The 23,479-nt window shown below is 59.9% G+C and overlaps 2 protein-coding genes and 1 pseudogene across 3 annotated transcripts; 1 reads left to right on the top strand and 2 right to left on the bottom strand.

The window, feature by feature from the left end:
* Window positions 1–7,843: 7,843 nt before the first annotated feature.
* LOC101652162 lies at window positions 7,844–8,697 on the bottom strand (annotated as a pseudogene).
* Window positions 8,698–9,140: 443 nt separating this feature from the next.
* MIOX (myo-inositol oxygenase) lies at window positions 9,141–11,568 on the top strand. Of its 2 annotated transcripts, none has more exons than XM_013004120.3 (10): window positions 9,141–9,203; window positions 9,564–9,644; window positions 9,931–10,011; window positions 10,095–10,257; window positions 10,341–10,408; window positions 10,557–10,666; window positions 10,739–10,806; window positions 10,889–10,938; window positions 11,146–11,258; window positions 11,335–11,568. In XM_013004120.3, exons 1-10 carry the CDS (start codon window positions 9,189–9,191, stop codon window positions 11,441–11,443), a joined length of 858 nt encoding a protein of 285 aa, XP_012859574.3. In that variant the 5' UTR covers window positions 9,141–9,188; the 3' UTR covers window positions 11,444–11,568. The 2 variants fall into 2 exon arrangements, with proteins under 2 accessions (XP_012859574.3, XP_045147497.1); XM_045291562.1 differs by having other exon boundaries at window positions 11,116–11,258.
* A 7,439-nt stretch (window positions 11,569–19,007) lies between these two features.
* LMF2 (lipase maturation factor 2) lies at window positions 19,008–23,453 on the bottom strand. The gene is made up of 14 exons (XM_004700611.2): window positions 23,268–23,453; window positions 22,364–22,617; window positions 22,254–22,282; window positions 21,951–22,168; window positions 21,696–21,874; window positions 21,328–21,463; window positions 21,054–21,188; window positions 20,878–20,983; window positions 20,651–20,747; window positions 20,386–20,568; window positions 20,103–20,271; window positions 19,870–19,981; window positions 19,700–19,796; window positions 19,008–19,616 (listed from the first exon to the last, which is right to left on the bottom strand). Exons 1-14 carry the CDS (start codon window positions 23,359–23,361, stop codon window positions 19,344–19,346), a joined length of 2,082 nt encoding a protein of 693 aa, XP_004700668.1. The 5' UTR covers window positions 23,362–23,453; the 3' UTR covers window positions 19,008–19,343.
* Between the last annotated feature and the right edge of the window lie 26 nt (window positions 23,454–23,479).

Genomic DNA, 23,479 nt, shown 5'->3' with positions numbered 1-23,479 from the left:
ATGGTGAGCCTCCAGGCCTGCACCTTCTTCTGCATCAGCCTCCTCTTCCTGCAGCTCCAGGGTCTGCTGTGCCAGGAGAGCTGGCTGCGGGCTAAACCCAGGTGAGTGCAGACAGGACCAGTCCCAGCCCGCCCCTGGCTCAGCAGGGGGGCAGGATGCTTGGGGGGCCCCCCAAACTAAGACCAACCTCCTTCGGTTACTACAAGCTGGGTGACACGCAGCCTTGCTCCCACCATGAGGCTCTGGCTCTCCCTTGGGTAGGGGATGCTGGAGGGACACCCCCCCAAGGCTTCCCAGCTCTAGTTACCCCAAAATGGGCCTAGGACAGTCACCCCAAGTCCTGAATGTGGAAGCTCACAGAGCCTTGGGGTGTACTTTGCCTGGGGAGGCACAGGTGCTTATGACTCGGTGCCAATAAAGTGGCTGAGACACCTGGACCTAGTCCCTGAACCCCCCAAAAGAGTGCCAGTCAATAGGGTGGGGCTATGGGCTTCCCCTAGCAGTGCCCCAGGCTGCGGGGGAGCCCAGGGGTTCCCCTAATTGGAGGGGAGATGTGGTGGGTTTGGGGTCCCTGAAGGCTGGACCACCCCGTCTCCTCCCCATCCCCTGTGCAGGAAGTCCCTGGCTGGGATCCCTTCCAGTGACCAGCTGGAGCAGCGTCTCCTGCCCCAGACTTGGCTCCCCAAGTGGCACCAGCCACAGAAGAGCTACAGCCTGGACTTCACCCTGGACCAGCCTCTGAAGAATGATCACAGCCTCCAGCCAGGCACCAGCCAGTCCCCACCCCACTGGCCAGGCCCCAGCCACCCCCGCCCCCGAAGACACCTTACCTGGCTCCGGAATAATGGCTGCAGGCTGCCAAGCTGCGAGACAGACAACCTGGCTTACCTTCTGTGGAAGTTAAACCATGGTAGCAAGGGCGACACCAAGAACCCCAACAGCCCTGGCTGACTGAGCTGGCCACACCGCCCCACCTAATCCTGTGTCCCCTCACCCAGAGCTCCCACAGACATGCAAAGAGGGGTCCAGGTCCCCACAGGGCTCGCCCTCCTGGCAAAGTGACCCCCACTCCCCATATGCACGGCCCGAGGGCTGGGGGCAGCCTCTGCCTTGGGACAGGTGCGCCTTGGTCCTCACCCTGCATCTCTGCTCTTCAGCACTGTAAAGGAGTCTCCCTCACAAGGGGGTTTGGCTTCTTGAAGCTGCTTCCCTGTGCACCCATCTTGGCTCTCAGTAAAACGCAGTCTTGGCAAATCGCATCTTTGTTCTGGTATCATGATGCCGTCGGGGGTCCAGTTTGAGGATTCTGGCTTTCTTGACAAAGAGGGGTCTCCACACTGCAGGTGGTCATCTTTGCCCTCCATCAAGAGTGCCCCAGGCAAACAGGTGGTGCCCCTGCACCTTGCAGCCTGGCCCTGAGCCTCCTGCAGCCCTGGCGCGGCATGGCATCTTCGCAGTTAGTGCAGCCTCCTGGGCTCCCTGCTCAGCAGACAGGTGGAGCATGACCACAGCTAGCAGGGCCCTGTGAGAGCAACTCCACACTGAACCCCCAGGGGGCTCTCTGAGCCCTCCCTGGGCCACCATGTGCACCACTGTTGTGGGAGGAGGGTCATGTTGCCTTCATTGGGAGGGTCAGTACTGGCAGCAGTGGGAATGGAAAATTTGGGGAGGCATGGGGCACAGGGAAACAGCTGACACATCACCCACATTCTGTGCCCCTGCCCTGTGCCCCTGTCTCCCTTGGTGCTGGCCCTCACCCCTGTGCCCCAGCTCTGTCCTCAGTGGACACTCAGAGCACTGCCCCCCTGGCTCCCCGCCCCACCCCCATCACTGGGAGCCCACAGCTGTGACCCATGAGGCTGCATGCTGGGCAGTCAGCCTCTTCTGCATGGCCAGGCACTGCCCAGGCCTGGGTCTGGCTCCAGCTGTGTCTCAGATGCCCCGACAGCCTCCCCAGGAAACCATGGCCCAGTCCCCACTTCTTCCTGGCCTCCCACTCCATCTTCGCAAAGGGATTTGGACCACCTTGCTGCCCCCACGGAGGAGCAGACAGGAGACAAATACAGGCCCTTCCCAGCTCCCCAGCCTCTCACTAGGACCAGCAGGCCGTGCCCAGCCCTCTTGGACTCCCTCACCCAGCAAGGTTTCAGGAAGTGCTCTGCAGGGAGACCCTTGGGAGAGGCTGAAGGGGCCCCAAGAATCCAACCAGGTCCCCAAAGGCTGCAGTGGGCAGGCAAAGACCAAAGAAGGGACAGAGAAGGAGGCAAAGGGATGCTGAGATAAGGGGGGGGGGTGCCTATCAGAGGGCAACGAGGTCACGGCCACCTGAGAGGCCTGATGGTGCCGCAGGCACTGCTGGTTGGAGGGAGGGTGAGTTGGCGCAGGCTTAGTGAGGAGCAGTTTCAAGCTCCCTGTGAGGAGGAGACACCTGCTCAAACTCAGACCCAGCGTCTCTGCCGCCAGAAAGGCGCTCCGGACCTTCTTCCCACCTGGCCTTCCCAATCCCCCCATTAGCCAAGGCTCATGAGTGTCTGCAGCAGAGGGAGGTGTATCTTCAAGCTCCTCTGGCAGTGATTCTGACAGCGAAGTTGACTGAAAGTCAAAGAGGAGTAAGGCAGTCTCTCCGGAAGATCCTGTAAGGAAGTACAAGCCTGGGGACTCGCTGAGCTCCGTCCCCCTCCAGCACCCTCAGATCAGGAAAAGGCAGCCTGTCAGAGAGGAAGCCCGTGATAACAGAGACCATTGAATGGGTCAAGAACGTGAAGTGCAACCAGGAAGCACAGGTAGTTCTTTAAGCCTGGAGCAGCAGAGCCAGCTGAAGGAGTAGATTTCCAGCGTTGATGACACAGGAGGAAAACTTCAGAATCTGAACCACGTCCCGCCTGTGGGGTTCTGGGGAACTCCATCTGTCTTTTTACAGTGGTGTGTATTGGCTAGCTGTTGTTTCCCACGCTGTTGGATATTTGAACTGTAGAACAATCTCTAAGATGAATACTTTTTTTAAAAATTGCAGTATTAAAAATGTTCTGCGTGAAGCTGACTGTCAGCTTTATTAAGGACGACTGTTTGCACCTGCCCCTCATGTGAAAGAAACTCAGGTGATCCCATCTCAACTCTGGTGGCCTGCTTTGATCCTGAAGAGTTGGGACTGTGCGAGGACTAACGTCATAGTTTGTAAACCTTTCAATTTCAAAAGAACCCGTGGTATTAAACTTATAAACTCAACTTGGAAATCTGTAGCTCATTTTTCTCTTCCAACCAAATGACTAGTTTCTTAGACTTTTTTTTAAATAACAGTTTTATTGGCACATAATTCACATATCATACAATTCAATAGTTCAATCATATGACTTCTGAGACTTTTCTACCCCGATAATAATTTCAAGCCCCTCCCCTCTTTCCCTCCATGTTCTTTCACTGACTGCATGTTCAATGTTTACTCTTTGAGTACATTGTGCTGGTCTGTGCGTGTCAGGCACTGTGCATGTGGTTCCAGTAACGCACTTGTCATTGGAATATGATATGGGAACTACAATCCCTGACTCGACTGTGCTAAATCTTAAGAGAAGTAGTGGGACACCAACGTGGCTTGTATGAGAACTCCGAGCAGGTGTGGTCTGGCCCTGCGGTGCTCGGTGGCGGTGTGATCTTACTCTTCAGTCTGCAGGTGATCAGGACCTGCATGGCAGGTTTGCGTTCACTGGTAGCTGGGGAGTTTTCAAAGTTTTAGAGTGAGGTCAGCATCCCAAGGGCAGGAGGCTGAAAAGGGGCGCTCCACCCCATCAGCGCCCAGCTCCACTTCATTCCTGGCCCATAGACTAGTTCAGGAGTGTCCAAGGCCATTGCAATTTCAGACCAAATCCCCAACCTGGAGCAGGCCGATTGAGCCTGGAGTCGCTCTCAGGCCCCAAGCTGCACCCACAGAGATCATCGGAAGAGCCTAGTCCAGTCACTCTGAGGAGTGCAAGGCTCGGCTGTGGAATCAGCTGTCTGTACCTACAGTTCCCTGGGCACCCTGTCCAGAGACCTGGGGTGTGTGGTGCCAGCCACTGACCAGACCCCGGTGAGCAAAGGAAAGACCAGCCCCAGCCCTGCCCCTGGCTCAGCAAGGGGCAAGGATGCCTGGAGAACCCCCCCAATGTAAGGCCTGCCTCTGATTACCACAAGCTGGGTGACCCGCAGCCTTGCTCCCACCGTAGGGCTCTGGCTCTCCCCAAGAAGATGGTGTCTGCCCCAGGACAAGCCACCCTAAGTTCTAAATGTGGAGGCCCAAAGAGGCTAGGGGTGCTCTTTGCTGTGGAGGACAGGGGCATATGACCAGGGCCAACGAAGTGGCTGAGTCACTATGGCCTGAACCCCCAAAAGATTATGGGATAGTGTCAGGGCTATCAGCCCCTCCCAGCAGTGCCCCAAGCTGGTGGGATATCCAGGAGTTCCCCTGAGTGGAGGGGAGAGGTGGTGGGTTTGTGGTTCCTGAAGGTTTGACCACCCCATTTACCCTCCATCCCCTGTGCAGGGAGGACAGCGCCCGTTCCCCCCCCCCACCGTCCCCCCCACTTCCCAGCAGTTGTCATGTGCAGTCCCCCATGCCCAAGCCTGTGTCTGGAAGCTACACGGGGCCACCAGCCACAGAAGTGCACCAGCCTGGCCCCCACCTGAGCCATCCTCCGGAGAACCTGCCCCCCACCTGGGACCGCACCAGCCCAGCCTGGCAGACCCCACCCTGAGCCTGGTTCCTGAATGTGATGGGCAACCACTGTGGACCCCAGCAGCCTCCACAGCAGCAGCTAGGAAATTGATGAAGTCCCCGGTCAGTGCTGGTCTACCCACCTCTGGCGGCGAGGGTGGGGGCAGCGCGGGTCCTGGGCAATGCGGGCGGGGAAGGTGGGGGAGTGCTGATGAGCCTGCCACACCCTACACACACACACACACACACACACACACACACACACACACACACACACACACGTCTGATCCTGGGCCAGCCCCTAGAGCTCCTGCAGACACCAGAGAGGGGCCCAGGCCCCCGCAGAGCTGGCCCCAGCACCCAGCCTCCCGCACCTGTGAACCCGACTCACGTGGACATGGACCGGAGGCAGTGGGACAGCACCAGCTCTTCCCCTCCCCTCAGGGGGACACGGCTTCGGGAAGGGGCCTGGGTAGATGGAGTGTAAACCAGGGTCCTGAACCCCAGGGTGGATGAGAAAGGCTGAGCTGTGTGCTGCCTGCGGCCCCTCCCCCACAAGCCCCGGCTTGGGTAAAGCCCCCCTTTGCAAGCCCTCCGGCTTCCCCTCTTGCCATCCCAGCCCTGGGCAGAGCTGAGGGCACTATGCAGGGCTAGCTCGCTCCCTCTGCATCCCTACCTGGTGGTCCAGGAGCAGTGGTAGGGAGGGGTGGGGCACAGAGCCACGCGTGTCTGAGGGTGGGGCTCTCCTTCCACCCCCCACCCTTCCACCCCCCCAGAGGCCAGGGGCAATCTCTCCCTTTGCTCTCCCAGGTCCTCTGGCCCTCGTCCACCACAGTGGGGTCGGGGTTGGGGGGAGCGGGAAGGCAGTGACCCTACCCCCACCCTCCTGGACTTAACCCAGAGGCAAGTGCCTCTCTGCCATGTCTACCTGCCAGGGGATCCCCCAAAGGAAGGGGCTATGTATTAGCCCCTTGCATTCCCTCAAGAGGGTGGGATTGGTCGAGCAGACACACAGGCACTGCCCAGGGACCCAGCCGGGACTTGAGCTCACCCCCGCCCCCTCGCCTACAGGGCGCTGGCCCTGATGACCATGCCCCCTCCCTGCCCCCCAAGAGGCCGACTTATCACCCCCGCTTTAGAGAGGGTCCCTGGTCCCTGCCCCTGGCTGGAAGCCATCCAGGAAGGCTGCCTGGAGGAGGTCTGGCAGGACTGGGACTGGCCAGGGGAAGGGGGAGAGGCTGGCAATCCCAGGCTTGAGCCCCTGGCCAGTGGCTGAAGGCAGCTGAGAGAGCCAGGCGCCTCAGCCTCAGGGCCACTCAGCCACTGAAAGGCGACTATCCGAGAGACCGCCAGGGCCTGGTGTATTGGCAGAGTGGGGGTGGGGTGGGGGTGGGGCGGCAGGGAGCAGCGTGTCTGGGCGTGGCTACAGAGACATGTGGTAGACATTGGGTGGACAGGGCAAAGGCAGTGGGGTTGAGGGAGGTTGGTACACAGTGTCCACAGTTCAGCTCTGCCAAGACCCCCCAGGGCTCCCCGAGTAAAGTCCAGCCTCACACCGCCCACCCTCATCCCCACCCCGGCTCCACCATCCAGAAGCAACCAGTGCCCCATGACCTGTGTCCAGTCTTTCCCTGGTACACACTGTCCCCCCTGCCAGATACACCTTCCACTGACACAAGCACATGCCTCACGTGTACAGGATAGGCAAACAGTGCACAGACATTAGCCTGTCACATGCACGTGCACTAATGCACACACACAAGCATGCTCACACAATAGAAGCATGCACATGCATGAATGCACACATATACAGTTGTATTCACACTAGGTAAGCACACACATGCATGCATGTACACACAGGCATGTACACTCATGCACATGTATATAGGCATGCCCATTCGTGCACGTGTCACATGCATGTAGATGCATGCACATGTACACAGGCAGCATCCTGCTCCTGCTCACCCTGGCACCCTCTTCGGCGTCATCAGGGAGGGGTCTGCCCAGCCTCACTGAGGCTCTGCTGCTTCTCCGCCCAGTGGCCTGAGTGTCTGTCACTGTCCATGCTTGCTGTGCATGGACCCAGGCCAGGCATCCTGATTCCAGCAGGCCTGCCCCAGAGCAGCACAGTGACCCCAAGTTCCGACTGTTGGCTGACACCCGCACCCAAACCCTGGGGGCCCACCTCAGAGATCTGCAGAGTCTGGCCACTGGTGGTTCAGCTCCCTCCATTCCCAAACTTGGGAGGACTTGGGGCACACAGCGTGGTGAGGTGCACAGAGGCACACAGGCAAATCTGAGTCAGTGAGGGGCTCAGGCTGTTCTTGGGGGTGAGGCTTTGAGGTGCCGAGGTCCTCCACTTATTCTCAGTACAGCTGCCACAGACCCTGTTCTACGGGAGTTAGACCACACCATTGCCAGGACATCTCCGTCTGAGAGAGCCCCCAAATAGGTGCCCTGCTCCCTCAGGTGCCCCACCATGTCCGTCCCCACCCCCCCTCCCCGCCTCTGCCAGTTTCCAATACAGACTAGCTGCAGGGCTGGTCTCCAGCGAGTGGGCCCTTGTGGGAAACTCAGAACTAGGGAGGGCGTGTGCTCGGACAGTTTCTCTACGCTCCTACTGAAGGGGTCTCGGAGGCTGGGACTGGAGGAGTTGGGGATGCAGCCCAATCACATTCTCCTGACTAAGTTATTCCTCACAATGTCCTCCCCACCGCCCCATAAAGCCAATTTTAAGATGCTTCTTATAAGCTCACGCTTGCTTATTATACACTTGAGGGTTATCTGCTGTGGAGAGCAATCCGACTCTGTTGTCCACCCCACCCTTAGAATAAGGATCGTAGATTGTTCTCCTGGAGAAGAAGAGCTCAGGATACCTAAGGTCAAGTCAGCTCAGGGAGGATAAAGACTAGGCCGCCATCTTCACTCTAGAACTTCCCCTTCCCATTACAGGTTTGTTCCTAGTACACGTTTGACATGCCTGGATGCCTGATGATCATATAAGACTGTCTAGGGCTGTCGGAGGATACATTTTCTCTCTGGCTCCAGACGCCACCGTGGAAGAGATGAACCCTTGCGTGCCTTGTGTGTTGTCCCTGATTTTGTTCCTTTTTTTGCTGCAAAAGGAAGCTTTATTGTTTCCATTTGGTCCTCAGATGTGGGAGGGTCTCCAGGGCGGTGGCGCTGCAGCTGGCACGGGGCAGGTTGGGGCAGAGGGGCTAAAGCTGGCAGGGGGGAGGCAGAGGGTCCCTCGCAGCAGGTGGCTCGGTGCCATGCAACAGGTTCCTAGTCGTGTTTGAGGGTGAGCCTCTCGAAGAGCTACCCGCCCAGCCCTGCCTGGGGGCTGGCCAGCCTGTGGAGGTTGGTCAGGTGGTTGCCCATCTTCTTGAGGAGTTTCACCGCCTTGTCCAGAAAGTGGTTCTCCAGAAAGTCACAGAGATGGGGGTCAGCGTGAGTGGACCCCACGGCATGCAAGTCCAGAAGGGCCTGGTTGAGTTTTTTCTCCAGGCCTAGGGCAGCTTTCATGGCATCCAGGGTTCTACCCCACTCATCTTGGGACGGCGCATCCTACGAGAGGGCGCAGCTGCCGCACTGGTTCTGCGGCTTCAAGAGACTCTCGGCCCCCTCGCGCTTCTTCTCCTTCGCCAGCTCCTGTGAAGACGTGTATCATCAACGGCATCGCGGTCAAAAAAGAAGCCCAGAGAGAGGTAGGTGTCAGAGGCCCGCAGGTGCAGGTTGACCAGACGGTTGACGCCGCCTCAGCGTCGGCAGAATCATTCTGATGGATCTGAGAGCTCATGGTGCATCGGTTTGGAGGTCACCACACACAAAATAAAAGTGTTCGCTGGTCCCAATAAGAGGGGATGGTCAAGAAGATGGTCCCGAAGTTACTTCCGGAAGGGAAACTGGAGAGTGGCAGAAGGTTGGAGGCAGGGAGTCCCCGGATCTGTTCCGTTCAAACACTGTTGAAGCAAGACACAGATCCACGGGACCACGGGGTGAGTTTGAGTTCGTTCCTTTTAAAGACACAATTAGGGTCCTTAGGACCCTATTGCTTGTGGAGGCTGGTCCCCCAGAGGTCCTGCTGCACCCTGGAGCTCTGTCTGGTTGGGGATGCCATTCCCTAGCCCTGGATGCAAGGGACACCCCTAACTCAGAGCCCAGTCTGAACTTGGAGTCTCTGCATTCTACTCCCTTTACCTGGAGTTGGGGGCCGGGGTGGCAGGGGCTCTGCTACAAGTAGATCACCCAGCAGAAGGGTCGGAGTTGCTCCGGGGTGGAGAGCTGGCATCAAGCCAGGGACTGAGGCCACTGGGGACTGGCTGGGCTGACACATTAACCCCAGGAGGCCAGGCGGGAGGGCAGGTGGTCACTCATTACCAAGGCCCAAGGCCAAGGGGCTGGGCGGTGTCCAGTCACTTATGTAATCCCAAGCCTATATAGAACCCCTGGCCTGGGGGACTCCTGCCTGCCCGCTGCCCCTGTCCTGCTCACTATCAGAATGAAGATGGCCGTGGTGAGTCCTGGTGCCCGTCCCACCCCTGTCCATCACAACCCCCAGTCCTCGCTCACTGCTTCTTGAAAGTCCCATCCTGCCAGTGGTCAAAGAGCTCTCCGCCCTGCTGGTTCCACTGGAGCAAGGGTCAGCCTTGGGTCACGTCTCTTCAGGGCAGCCGGCACTTCCTGGGCCCCAAGCGCCAGGCCAGGCCACTCAGCAGCATATCCTGGGACCAGGCTTCCCTGGGTGAGGGGCTAAGAGCACAGGGAGGGGAGAGAGGCCTCCCCAGACCAGGGGGCCTCTACTGCCCACCCCTGGGCCTCTCCCACCCACCAGGCTCCCTGCCGCCCTTGCTTGTCCGTTAACCCTCCTCCCCAGGTCCCAGACCCCACAATGGTCGGCAAGCTGGAGAGGGGGCTGGGGATGGACAAGAAGAAGACCAGCTTCCGGAACTACACTGTGAGGACTCCTGCTTGGCCCACCCCATGGAAAGGGTCTCCTGGGTTCCCCCCCACACACACACACACACAGAACCTTGGCTTCTGGGTCACCCCTGTGCTGCCTGCCCAGCCCTGCAGAGCTGAGTTCCTGGGTCACCCAGAACAACTTCATGGGGCACCATGTGAAAGCTCCCACTGGGGTCATAGGGTCCAGGGTGTGGTCAGCCTGGGAGGCAGCGGGGTTGGGTGTGTGGGCTCTGGGGGCCAAGGCAGCAGGAAGCCCAGGCTGACCGATGGCCTTACAGTCTGGCCCGCTGCTGGACCGAGTGTTCACCACCTACAAGCTCATGCACACACACCAGACCGTGGACTTCGTCAGGGGGAAGGTATGGCTGTGGGGTGCCCTGCCTGTCCTCCCTCAGAAGGGTCTGGCGGCCGACAGCCCCACTGACGGCCTCCTTCGGTCCAGCATGCCCAGTTCGGGACCTTCTCCTCCAAGAAGATGACAGTCCTGGAGGCTGTAGACCTGCTGGACCAGCTGGTGGACGAGTCGGACCCGGATGTGGACTTCCCCAACTCCTTCCACGCCTTCCAGACTGCGGAAGGCATCCGGAGGGCACATCCCAACAAGGGTGAGCATCCCCCAAGTGGGGGCAGGGGCCATGAGCCAGATCCGGCACCCTTCTGAGCCCGGGTCCTGCCCTGTCTCCCCCAGACTGGTTCCACCTGGTGGGGCTGCTGCATGACCTGGGAAAGGTGCTGGCCCTGGCCGGGGAGCCCCAGGTGAGGGGACCTGGAGGCCCCCCAGCTGCAACCCCCCCCACACACCTACTCCGGTGCTGCCAGTCCCCAATGGTCCATGCTTGGGGGAGGTCTGGCTGGAGGGGGAGCCTCAGGCACACTGCCCCCACTCAATGCTGCCTGTCCCCAGTGGGCCGTAGTTGGAGATACCTTTCCTGTCGGCTGCCGGCCCCAAGCCTCTGTGGTCTTCTGCGACTCAACATTCCAGGACAATCCGGATCTCAAGGACCCTCGATACAGGTGCCTCCCCCGGCCCTGCTGGCCCCGCCCTCCCTGGGGACTGCCTCAGGCTTGAGCCCACCTCTCCTGCAGCTCTGAGCTCGGGATGTATCAGCCTCACTGCGGCCTGGGGAACGTCCTCATGTCCTGGGGCCATGACGGTGAGGCTTCCGGGGAACGGGGGTGAGGGGGTGGGGCGGGACCCTCAGCCAGGGGCCTGCCAACGACACCTCTCGCCCACAGAGTACATGTACCAGGTGATGAAGTTCAACAAATTCTCCCTCCCGCCGGAGGTAGGGGCATCAAAGAAGCAGCCCCGCTCCGCCCCTCCCATCCCAGCCCATCTCAGCCCCGCCCAGCCTCTCAGTCCCGCCCAGCGCAACTCAACTCAGCCTCGCCCCGCCCCGCCCCGCCTCTCAGCCCCGCCCAGCTCAGCTCAACTCAGCCCCGCCCCGCCCCGCCCCGCCCAGCTCAGACAGCTGAGCGCTGTGTGGGTGCAGGCATTCTACATGATCCGGTTCCACTCCTTCTACCCGTGGCACACGGGCGGTGACTACCGGCAGCTGTGTAGCCAAGAAGATCTGAACATGCTACCCTGGGTTCAGGAGTTCAAGTATGGGCTTGGGAACCTGGGGGGCCGGGCAGGGGAGGGAGACCAGCCCTTGGACCTCACCACCCCGCCCCCGCAGCAAGTTTGACCTCTACACCAAATGCCCGGACCTGCCTGATGTGGACAGACTGCGGCCCTATTACCAGGGGCTCATCGACAAGTACTGCCCCGGAGTCCTCTGCTGGTGACTACCCCTCCCGCCAAGCCGACCTTGTGACGATGGAGACAAGTCTGGCGCACCCCACCTCCCTGATGGACCCCACCCACCCGTCTGTGCTCAGCCCTGCTTGCACCAATAAAGACCTTGAAGTGACTTGGGGGTCTGACCCTACCCCGGGGGCGGGGGGACCTATGCTCACTAAGGTGTGGTGTAGTGGCTTCAGGGGTGGGCCAGGCCGGCCAAGGGGACCTTGCACGCAGGGCTGAGACCCACAACCTGGATAACCTGCCCAGGTTTCCTCTCTGCTCACTGGCCACACTGCTGTCCCATAACCCCACCCTCCAAAAGGGCTGCCCAGTCTGGGCGCTATTTCCTCATAACCAGGCACCTCTAGAAGACCCCTAACAGCAGACCCAGGTCCTGGGGCTTTTCTCCCAGCCCAGGAGTGACCACCTGAGCCCAGGCCAGGGGCAGACTGCCTGCACCCCCACCGCCAGGCTCTCCCTGGGAGCACCACCTCCAACAGGATCTGAGAGTGGGGACATGGCCTCAGATTTCCACCCAGCCCCCTGCACTGCCACCAGACACCCCCCACCCCTGGGACCACTGGCCTTGGGCCAGAGCGGGGTCAGTGTACAGGAGGGGCAGCATGGGTCAGGCATACAGCACAGGCCAGAGACTGGAGCAAGACCCCCCCCAAAGCAGGAAGGAGATCCCCAGTTGAGAAACAAGATCCAGGACTGAGACCCTAGTCCAGAATGGTAGAGGCACAGGTCAGAGAAGGGGCCGTGGCCATTGTGTGGAGGATGAGCCCCCAGCAGAAGCCCCCCTATCGCAGTCCCTCTGACAGGTAGTTTTCTCCCCCAAGTGCCTGCCTAGTGGAAACCGGTGGGCAGGGCCACAATGAAGGGGTTTCAGGGAAGTCAGGCACCCAGCAGAACCCTCTGGGAAGTGACATCACACAGGTGCCCCGAACTCAGCCAATAAGGTCAGTCACTACCCTCAATAATGATCCCCCCCACCCCCAGCAATTCAGGAGGGGTTAACGGTATAAAGGCAGGGCCTGAGGTGCTCTCTCTCGGCCTCAGGATTTTCCTGCTCTTGGTTCCTCAGCATTTTTTTTCACGGGGTTTCTGCACTCTCCTGAAGTGGCCATCTTCAGTCTCGAGCTCCCCAGGGGTCCCCATGAGGCCTTGTACCCTTTCCAGAAATAGCATGTACTGTTCAAGACTGTAATACCTGAAACTTCCCCTTTCCCTCATAAAAGTCACCTGGATTACAAAAGTGCTCCTGCCGTGCAAATTCTTTCGGCATTGAAAAGCAAGAACCCAGGTTAATAATCACCCCAGAAACCCAACACCTCTGACCAGAGCCCTGCAGCCCCCAAAACTCCACACACAGCTTCAGGCAGGGAGCAGGCCCAGGAGAGCTGATGTGGACATGTGGGAGTTGTAGTGTGCATGCGCATTGTGTGCGTTCAGTGTGTGTGGGTGTGTGGTGTATGTTGTGGGGTGTGAGTGGGGTGTGCAGTGTGTGTGTGTGTGTGTGAAGTGGATGGGTGTCAAGACTGTAACTACATGAAGGGGTAGAAAGTCTCATCTTACTCTCATGAAGCGGATGATGGTTTTCAACTGATGGCCTTGCCAACACGTGCCCACTGCTCCACCGGGGTTCCCCATGTCACCCACAAGACGCCGGCCCTCTGAAGCAGCCTGGCACATCCCAGTGTCAGCCATACAGTGTCACTGTCCCAGGGTCCTGGAGGCTGCTCTATGGAGCTGGGGAGGGTGCCAGCTCCCCAGCTGCCTCTGGCGATGCCCATAAGCCCAGGATGCCCCCCCACCCCCCGCACGCAGGAGCGAGGCCACTGGTCATGGCTTGTGCCCCTGGAGCATCCAGGCCAGGCTAGGCGGTGGTGCCACAGAGCAAATACCAGAGAAGTGGCACAAAATGCCCTAAGGACATGGGCTAACAAGATGAGACCCCCATCCATGAGGCTCAGGCCCTACCCAGAGGCACCTGGAGCTGGTTCCCGGAGAGCAGTCTGGGTGTCTCTCCAGCGCCTGTCACGGGCAGCAAGGTCCCAGCTGCAGGGTGTTTGCCTCATTGCTCGGGCAGAACTGAAAATCAGGCGCGAGGCCACTCTTACCCAAGGCCACCCACTGGGACTGGGCTTGGTGCCCCAGGGCGGTGCTCTGGTGAAGGCCAGTTCCTTCTTGGCTGGGTGGCTGGCCCTGTGTTGAACCGTTTGCACCTTCGTTCAGGGCCTCCTGGGGCAGAAGCCAGAGTGGGTCAAATTGCACGGGCCCAGGCTGGGGCACAAAGCTTATCACCCAGAGCTCACAAGCAAGGCCCAAAGAGGGGGCTCTGCCTCAGCCTGTCTGCGATGGGTTGATGGGGGTGAAGAGATTGAAGATGAATGAATTCCTGCCGCAAGACCCGACTTTCTCTCCTTGCTCTGCATGGTCATGCCAGAGTGCCAGGGACACCCTGCCCCACCCCAGCTGCATAGGGCCCATTGGGGTCCCTGAGTGGCCATGGGCCAGCACTCTTTCAATGCCCGGTTTTGACTCACAAGAACACACTGTCCAACCGATACCAAACGCACTGCCACGCATCCCGAGAGTGGCTCAGTGGGTTTCTGAGGCCGCCAATCTCCACAGGCGCAGACAGTCTCCTTTTTCTCCCATGCAGTGGCCTCTGGGTTTGAACTGCTGACTTGGAGGTTGGCGGCCCAAGACCACCAGGGCTCCTTCAGCGGGAGGCAGTATTCAGTTATCGCGGTCTTTGTCGGCATAAGGCAAAATAAGCCTGTCACCCAGAAGGAAGCCAAGCCCCAAAGCGAACCCACCGCCCTGAGCTGATTCCACAATGGTGGTCTTTGTCTCCATGAGCAATGGGACTTCCAAGTGAAAATTCGGATTTGGGAGACCCTGCGCTCACCCTCACCTGTCATATTCTTTGGGTGTGGTTCAGTGACCTGCCTGCCTGCCACGTGGGTAGCACGTGGTCTTCAGAATCCTCTCTGAGCGAGAAAACTGCAGTGGGCCCGACAGATCGCTGGAGTGAAACAGATCCGCGGACCTAAAAAAGCTCCTCAAACGGCGGCGTCGGATTCAAATGACAATGGATCTCGGAGAACGGACCTGCCATCGCTCTATGCACTCACCTCTTCCTCCTAAAATACGGTACTTTTTCTTGAAAATGTATTGATTTATTTTTCTTATCTCCTCCCTCTCTCTCTGCCGGTCCCCCCTCCCCCACTAGCCTTCAAGGTTGGCTTCTTTGGGTTTCCTTTATGACAGCGGTCTCCCGTGGTGCTTGCCTTCAGGAGCCCAGCTCTGCTGAGCATGGTGGCTGCCTGGCAGTTTCGTCTTTGAGTTTCTGGGATGCATCACATTCTGGTACGCATGTACCCGCTGCTACGCAGAGATGGCAGTTGGTAGACAGCACTGCCAGCAGTCTACTCATTCATTGTTCTTTCTCTCTCTGGGGTCTGGACCTAGCCGAGAGATTGCAGGACCTTACGGTGTTTGGATTCACATTTATTTAAGGAAGCGCCCTCCTGTTCTCCACGGTGGCTGGACAATTCTGCAAGCCCACCAGCCATGTAGGCGCGGCATTCCCGTCTCACCGCATCCTCCCCAGCTTTTATTTTCTGTTGTGTGTGTTTTTTAAATTTCTGCCATCAGTGTCGGCGTGAGGTGCTATCTTACTGTTTTAGTTTGTATTTCTCTGGCAGCTAATGATCACCCGCCTTCTTCCCTATTGTCACCTTTAGTGGATTCTGTTTCTGCCCCTTTTCATTGGATTATGTTTTTTCATTGGATTATTGTGTTTTTCTTATTGAGGAGTAGTTTCCTATAGATTTTTGCGATTAACTATCTGCTATATCATTGCCAGCCTCCCGCACCCAATTTACTCTTTCGATAAAGTCTTTTGATACAGAAATGTTGTATTTTGACAGGGTTCCAGTCCTCTATTTTGTCTTCTGCAGTGGTTTTCATTATGTTTGGTAGTGTTTTCATGCCTTGTATGAGGGGCTTTAAGTTTGCCCCTATTTTGAAACATTTTCATTAAAAGGTCATTGTACTGGGGGCTCTCACAACTCTTATTACAAGGTTTGCTGGTTGCCAGGCCTTTCTTTGGGTGCTCTTGGTGCACTCAGTCCCGAGACAACCCAGTGAGCAGTTCACTGTCTGCGGCCCCAGAAGCCACAATGGCAAGAACTTGGTGCCTCCTGGAAGCCAGAGGAGTGTGTTCTTACCCGGCCACCCAGGACCCTGAGCCTGGAGTGAGCATTCTGTCTGTGTTGGCTGTGGGACCTGACCAGGCCCGAAGGCCAGGTGCCTGGACCCTGCTGACTCTCTCGCCTGCCCCTTGTCCTCTACATCTACCTGGAGAGCTGATCCGAGGGCCGCCTGCAGCCGGAGGCCCAGTGGAGCCCAGCAGGAAGGCTGTGGCCTTCCCCAGGTCTTCACGCATTCTTCCAGCCTATGTGTTCAACGGCTCAGGTAATGAGCTCATTCGATGAGCTGGCCCATGGTGGGGCTTACTGGAAACACGTTTAAAGGAAAGACACACAGCTGGGTGAGGGTCGCTGGGGCCATGCGGGCAGTGCAGGGTTTACCCCAAGGTGGTCTGTGGAGACTTCAGTGGGGCAAAAGCCCTGGTGTGGGCTTCAGGACCTGAGGAAGCAGCAGGGGCCAGTGTGGCTGGAGGAGGCAGCAGGCAGGGCCAGCTCCTGGGTCAGGTGGGGCTGTGGGGGAGGCTGCAGGGTTTGCTGGAGGACCAAATCATACAGTGTGTGGCTCTTAGTGACTGGTTTCGTTAAGCATGTTTTTCAGGCCAGGGAAGATTTCAGGTCAGGGCTGAGCAATCAGAGCAGGGCTGAAAGGGAAGACCACCACGGGAGGGGTCTTTTGTCAGGCTCTTAGGGATGGGCAGCCTATTGCTGCCTGGAGCCCAGGGAGGCAAGGCAGGGAGGGAGACCACCACTGCTGAGTGTTGGCTTTCCCCTATCCCCTCATCCTGCTATCCTCTGTCTTGGCTCCACCCCACCGCACCTCCTGCCACTCCACCACCTGCCCTGTGCACACGTCTTCAGGAAGTGGGTAACTCTCCTTGTGACCTGGGGCACCTGAGAGGCCATTGAACTGGCATGCTTGCAATCAACCTGTGCCCTCTGGTGGTTAGGATGTTTCAGGTCAACACGTGGGTAAAGCAAGGTAAGGCAGGAATGCCTTGCACCAGCGTCAGTGCAGAAACAGCAGGCAGCGGGCTCGCTGTGTCTGCATGCCTGGCCCACTAGGAAGGGGGGCACTGAACACTGGGAAGAGAAAGGGACCCAGCTCAGTTCAGGAGAGCAGGTAAGCTATTGGGGCCGTTTACTTGCAGACAGAGCCAGACATGGGTGGCCTCTGCGGCTTTCCCACAAAAACCGGCTGGAGCAGCGGTTCTCAACCTTCCTCAGGCCGCACCTTTCATACAGTTCCTCATGTTGTGGTGACCTCAACCACAAAATTATTTTCATTGCTACTTAATAACTATAATTTTGCTACTGTTATGAATTGGGCGACCCCTGTGAAAGGATCATTTGACCCCCAGGTTGAGAACCACTGGATTGGAGGAAGAAGCAGAGAACTGGGGGGTGGGGGTGGGCTTGACCACTCAAAAACTGCCCGACTGCTGGGCAGCTCCCATTGGTGCTGGTGAATGGCGCTGGACGTGCACTGATGCAGGGGTAAACACATGGCCACATCCCTGTTTTTCTAGGCCCACAGAGACCCGTGGACAGCAGAGCCCACCCCTGCCGGGCCTGGTTGGAGCCCACTGCTGCGGCCATGGTGCCAATCCATCTCACGGAGGGCCTTCCTCGTCTGAGCTGCTTTTTTGCTTTACCCAGTGTGATGCCCTTCCCTAGGGGCTGGTCTCTCCTGACATGTCCAAAGTCTGTGAGACCAAGGTCCCACGAGGCTTCCTCCCAGACACGCACTTCCCCCGGCAGTCAGTGGTACATTTGATAGTCCATGCCAAGGGGGCAAGGCTTTGTCTCACAGACTTTGGACACACTGCCGGGAGAGACCAGCCCCTGGAGAAAGACATCATGCTTGGTTAAAGTGGAGGGGCAGCTAAAACGAGAAGACCCTCCATGAGGTGAGTTGGTGCGGTGGCTGCACCAATGAGCTCACCCTAGCAACGCCTGTGAGGCCGGCACAGGACCAGGCAGTGCTTCGTCCTCTGTCACAGGGCCAGGATGGGTGGGAACTGACGTGGTGGTACCTAACAACAAGATGCCACCGCCATTACTGAAGGCATTGCTTCTTTGGTCTTCTTCATTTGTTCATTGTACATCCATACGATGGGACATCATTCAATTCGACCTTGAAAGCGGATGTCCCAAGGAGGGACCTTAAAGTCAGGCCCAATGGAAGAAACCAGTCCCAAAGGGCTACATAGTGGAAGAGTCCATGCACATGAAATGCCCAGGGCAGGGAAGCAGGTGAGACAGAGAATAGATGTGTGTCCACCGAGGGCTACGTGCTGGGGTTTCTTTTCACGTCTGGGATTCTGAGATGGGCTTCGGTGCCGGCTGGACAAGAAGCGTGGCCCACGTCAAGTGAATGAAGGGCGCTGTTTGTGAGCCATATCTCAGCCAGGCCCCGACGAATACCACATAGCCGAGATCCACACCAAGACAGGGTTAGGAATTCCAGATGCCTTGAGGCTGGGTGTTTTCGGGCCTGCTGGTGTCTCGGTTAAGTGTGCAGCCGCTAACGGGGAGGCTGGATGTTGAAATGCTGTCGCTGCCAAGGTAGAAGAGACCAGCAGACCAGCCCCCAGGATGCTCACGGTGCCAGTGGCCAGTCCTCAAGGACGGCTGCAGTCACAGGGCCGAGTGGAGCACAGGACAGCGGCGATGGGGGTTTCATACCAGCCAGGCCTCCAGGTCTGGTTCTCGGTGTGCGAGACACTGAGCATCGGTCACCAGGAGTTGGGGGTAGAGCCCTGGAGCCACCCCCAGAGTGGGCACAGAACGTGCTGGAGGGGCATTAAGGGGGATGGAAGACGGACGATGGGGGCTGAGGACAAAGGAGGGACAAGGCCACCCTCAAGCAAGGGTCATGAACTCAGGGTGGTGGAAATCCACACCCAGCGTCCAGCACAGGTCTCCGTCCCTCGCTCCTGGAAGTAGTACCTCTGCTGCCCAGGCCTGGAACTGAGCTCTGGCTGCTTCAAGTACCGCCATCGTGCCCACCCCCACGCCGCTGCGGGAGCACCCCAGGTGGACAGCTCGCTTTGCGGTCGGTCTCCATTTACCTGACCCCGGCCTCATTTGTGACCCACCCCCGTAATTCCGGTGCTGTGGCCCAGGGGAAGTGGAAGGAAGGAAGGGGAGGTTTCTGGCAGGTTGGGGCTCTCCAGCCCCACACATCGACGCCTGGCTTTGTGCCCACAGGATGGGGCTGGGAGGCCGGAGTCTGCTGTCAGTCTGCAGAGACCTGGGTGGGGTGTGGCATCCCAGCTGCAGGCCAGTGCTCTAGGGGTCGAACTCTAGCCAGCCACACAGAGCTAGGGGAGGCCTGGCACAGTTTAACATAAAAGATGCCTTTTATTGGTGCACACGGATCCAAACCCTGGTCTAGCCCCCTCAGAAGCAACTCGGCCTCAGTCCCCGAGGTGAGGCTGCAGTTTCGCCCCCTCTGGACCGACGGCTCCTCATCACCAAGGTCAGAGAAGGTGTGGGCTGACCAGTGGGCCTCCAAGCCCCGTGTAGCAAGGATGCCCCGGAGAGCCTTGAGAGTAGGGAGCACGCCCACCTGCCCCTGCGCTGCAGCAGCGATTAAGGCACTTGTGTTGTGGCTGATTGCATCTGCTGACAGAGGCCTAGTTGCTGGGTCGCTGATCCCGCGTCTCCACAGAGCCGGCTACTTCTTGCGCCGGGGGCTCCTGGACCCACTGCTGCAGCCGTTTTGGGCTGCAGCTCCTGGCTCCTGGGGGGCACCTTTGCGCTTCTCCTGCCTGTTGGGTGTGGGGGGGCGGGGGGCCAGCAGGGCCTGCACCACCTTGATGGCCCCTGCCGCACCAAGGAGCCCCCAGAGCAGGTTGGGGGCTTCCAGGGGGGTCAACTGGGCTCGGACCCAGTGCAGGGCCTGGGGCAGCGGGCTGCTGAGACTGCGAGGGCGAGGAGGACTCTTGTCCTGGGGAGGAGGAGGAGTGGTCACAGTGGGTAGAGTCCAGATGGGTGGTCACCCGAGCACCCCCAGCCAGGGGCACCTCCTACCTGAAGCCCAAACTGTGAGAGCAGGTTCTGCAGCGTGGGGTCCCCCAGGGTCACCGGTGGGAAGAACTGCTCCACCCACTGGCGGCGCCACCAGCGGCTGCAGCAGGACGAGCGGTCACTGGCTGGCTGGCCAGGCCCAGTCCGCACCCAGCCGCGCCCCATGTACGTACCTCTGCTCCTCAGGCTGCGTGAACCAGTACTTGTAGCGCTGCGCGCGGATGTAGGTCGGGGGCTGCTTGTGGAAAGGGTACCGGCTGGGGTCGCTCTGAACCAGGCGGATCACTGTGGGAGGTGGGGCTCCGTCTACATCCGCGCCCCAAACTGGCCCCTCCCCGCCTTCCTCCACTGCAGCTCGCCCCACTCCCTCCACAGCTCCACCCCACCTTCTCCAGCCCGCTCACACCTGACTCCTGGCCCTGCAGCAGCCGGTGGACCAGGCCCGCGAACCAGGGGCTGTGTGTGTGGGGGCCGAGTGCAGCGAACCACATCTGCCAGTCAAGACGTGGCTGGTGGGGCGTCACCACGGCTGGTGGCCGGCTCATGTTTCCCGGCTTGTACATGAACTCGATCTCCTGCCGCGTGCGGGAGGGGGGGGAGGGAGGAAGGGGGTAATATGGGTGAGGGGGTTAGTGGCTGGTAACCCTGCCTGCCAGGTGCCCACCCTGGAGCCCAGCTGCGGGGCTCACCGTCCAGTGTTGCCCATCATAGCTGCCCTCCAGCACCACCTCGGGCCGACCCCCCAGACCAGTCATCCGCCGGAAGAGGCCGTAGGAGTTAGCCAGCTGCAGATGCTCCACGGAGCTGAAGAGGCGATGGGCCACGGGCAAGAGGCGCCCATGGGTATCTGGCTCCATGTAGGAGTAGGGCACCTGGGCAGAGGCAGAGGATCAGGGGACCTGAGCACCTGCAGTGCAGCTCAGTGGGCCGCCCCTCCCCTCTCCAGCGACCCACCAGGCTGATCGTGAACAAGGCCACCGTAGCCACGCCAAAGACAAACAGCTGGACTGCAGACCAGAGCTTCCACAGCCACCCACGCACCTGCGTCCACCTGGGGGGCGGGGAGGGGGGTAAACCCGACGCGGGGGGGTGGGGGGTAAACCCGAAGGCTGTCAGGCCTGTGGGCAGCCTGCCACCCCCGCAGCCCTGCACCACCCTTGCCCTGCCTCTGGCCACAGTACCTCCAGAGGGCAGCCAGCAGCTCCCAAGCCAGGGAGGCCCCTCCCAGCCACATGGTGGGCAGGGTCACGCTCTTGAGCCACTGGGAGAACTGGTGGAAGGTGAAGTCTGTCGGGGAGGGGCGGTTGAAGGCAGGTGTTTGGGAGCAGCCCGCCCCCACCCTGTGCCCAGTGCTCACTGGTTCTGGACTGGATGGTGCGCTGCTCCCAGTCCACCTCCAGGCTGAAGTAGTGGGCAGTGCCATAGGCCAGCAGCCCGTAGACAGCCAGCTCCAGTAGCAGGGCCAGTGCAGCCAGCAGGGTCTTGGGCCAGGCTGTGGGGAGGACGGGAACAGTTGGCTGGGGCTGGGGGAGGGGAGAGCAGTGGAGCCGGGGGAGCACAGGCTGGAGATGAGGGTGGGGACAGGGCAAGGGGAGAGGGGGGTGGAAGACAGGCGGCAGGCTGGCCCTCACAGGTGGGCATCTTCCGGCTGTGCCCTCGCTCTGTGTGCAGGTGCTGGTCGTCCAGCAGGGCGGTGGTGAGCACCAGGGTGAGCAGATTGAAGAAGTTGTAGTTGCCGGTCAGCATGATGAGAAGCTGCAGGAGAACCTGGTGTGTGTGGGTGGAGTTTGCACTTAGAGCTGGCGGGGCAAGCCCTGCAGCCAGGCTGGACTGCCCCCATCTACCCTGACCGCCTTAGCTGCACCTGTGCACCCCCATCCCCCCGCCCTGTCTGACCTCTGCTATGACTTGACCTTTCAAAGGTTCCATGTCCTCAGCCTTGCCGACCTTCAGATCGGTACCCCACCATCTGTGTGGGACGGCACCGGGGCCCACCCACCTGGGAGTAGAAGGCCGCCAGGCGCAGGCGGCGGAGAGGGCTGAAGAACAGAGGCGGCACGGCAACCTCGATGAGGAAGGTGGCAGCTACGCAGAGCCTGTGCAGCCACGCAGGCAGGTGATGGGCGTACCAGGCAGCGGGGGTGGGCAGGCACTGAGTCTCGTAATGGTAGGTGAGGGCTGTGGGCGGATGGGTGGGAGGTCAGTGCTGGCCCAAGCTCCCAGGCCCCACCAGGGTCCTTACCAGGTTCCTCACCAGTGAGGCCCCACCATGCTGGGCAGCGGCTGGTCAGCTTGACCACGCCGGAGGCGAACATGAGCCGGAAGAGCAGCCAGCGCACCAGCCAGAAGGGGAGGTCTTCATGGGGCATGGCTCCCGCCAGCCCACTCTGGGGGGGCTTCCTCTGGAGGGGGCGCTGCCTCAGTGGGGCCACCAGCACGGCCAGGAAGCCAGCCTCCAGCAGCAGGGAGTCCCTAGGGGGCAAGGATGAGTGCACAGGACCCCCTCCCCATGGCCACCACCCCCAGCTCTCCTGCAGCGGAGCCCAGGGCCACTCACCACTGGAAATACAGAAACACCTGGCCCACCTGCAAGGAGAGGGATGGTCAGGGCAGAGCAGCGCTCCCTTGGGGTAGCGGTGGCAGGAAGGTAGGGGCAGCCCCACTTGCCTGGCAGGCTGATAGGTAGGCAGCCCAGAGCAGCAGGTAGGTGAGACAACTGCGCAGGGGGTGCAGCAGCAGGGCGCCCAGGGCCAGCAGTGTGCCCAGCAGGCTCAGCAGCTCCAGGCCCTGCGCTGTGTCCAGCCCCAACCTCGGCGCCTCCCACAGCAGCGACGGGGTCTCCCACAGCTGCTGCCAGCACCCCTTGCCCTGTGGCCGCAGCATCTTCCGAGCTGGCAGGATGCCCCCTGCACCATATAGGCCTATGGAGGGGGAACATGAGCGACAGGACCCACAGGTCAGAGCCTGTAGACCCTCCCTCACCCAGGTTAGCACCACAGCCCCTCAGGTCAGCACCAGGCCTCCCACAATCAGCACCAGGAACCCCCCACCCCCGTCAGCGCCAGGCCTCCCAGGTTAGAGCCTACAGACTTTCCCTCACTCAGGCCAATACCATGACCCCTAAGGTCAGTGCTAGGCCCCTGGAGTCAACACCACAACCACCCACAACCAGGTCGGTGCCAGGCCCCCCCCAGTTCAGAACCTTCAGATCCTCCATCACCCAAATCAGTGCATGTAGACCCTCCTGTCCCTACCTGATTGCCTGGGTTAGGACACCTCACCCTCCATGTTCTTCCCTGCCCCACCACATCTGCGTGAAGCATCTATCACTGTCAGGTTCTGCCCCCTTCCCCACCCCACCCCAGGTCAGACCCGATACCGTGGGAAAGGGACCCCTGCTCAGAGGTCTACAACAACCATCCCCGCGTCCTCCACCCCGCGGTCCGCCGCCAGGAGGGGCCTTCCTCGGGTCCCCTGTCCCCCTGGACAGCGGAGCGCAGAGCGGGACGAGGAGCGGGCACTGGCTCCCCCGAGAGCGGAATGCGGGGTGTCCCGCCGTTGGCGCCCTCACCCGGGATCTGCATGTAGAGGGAAGCGAAGGCGAACATGAAGACGGCGGCCACGCCCTGGAGGAAGAGCTGCCGCGGGAGTCTGGAGCCTGCCATGTCTGCGAGCAACGCGGCCCGCCGGCAGAAGAAGTGGACGCCTGCCCGCTAGGTGCCGCCCCTTCGCGAAGTCCTTTCTTGGCTTTGAGGCTCAGCTCGGCGAGGAGGCCCCGCCCCG

Source organism: Echinops telfairi, unplaced genomic scaffold (assembly GCF_000313985.2).
Source record: "Echinops telfairi isolate 266 unplaced genomic scaffold, ASM31398v2 ScPeMD7_2;HRSCAF=8, whole genome shotgun sequence".
In the NCBI taxonomy this organism is placed as follows: domain Eukaryota; kingdom Metazoa; phylum Chordata; class Mammalia; order Afrosoricida; family Tenrecidae; genus Echinops; species Echinops telfairi.
This window is presented reverse-complemented; position numbering and strand designations above follow the sequence as displayed.

Coding starts and splice junctions, on each gene's coding strand:
- MIOX (XM_045291562.1), top strand. Junction 10,258..10,340: donor GAGGGCACATCCCAACAAGG/GTGAGCATCCCC, acceptor TGTCTCCCCCAG/ACTGGTTCCACCTGGTGGGG. Junction 11,259..11,334: donor CCCTGGGTTCAGGAGTTCAA/GTATGGGCTTGG, acceptor CCGCCCCCGCAG/CAAGTTTGACCTCTACACCA.
- LMF2 (XM_004700611.2), bottom strand. CDS start 23,361: ATGGCAGGCTCCAGACTCCCGCGGCAGCTCTTCCTCCAGGGCGTGGCC. Junction 22,283..22,363: donor CCTACCTATCAGCCTGCCAG/GCAAGTGGGGCT, acceptor CTCTCCTTGCAG/GTGGGCCAGGTGTTTCTGTA. Junction 19,982..20,102: donor GCTGCAGGGCCAGGAGTCAG/GTGTGAGCGGGC, acceptor CACCTCCCACAG/TGATCCGCCTGGTTCAGAGC.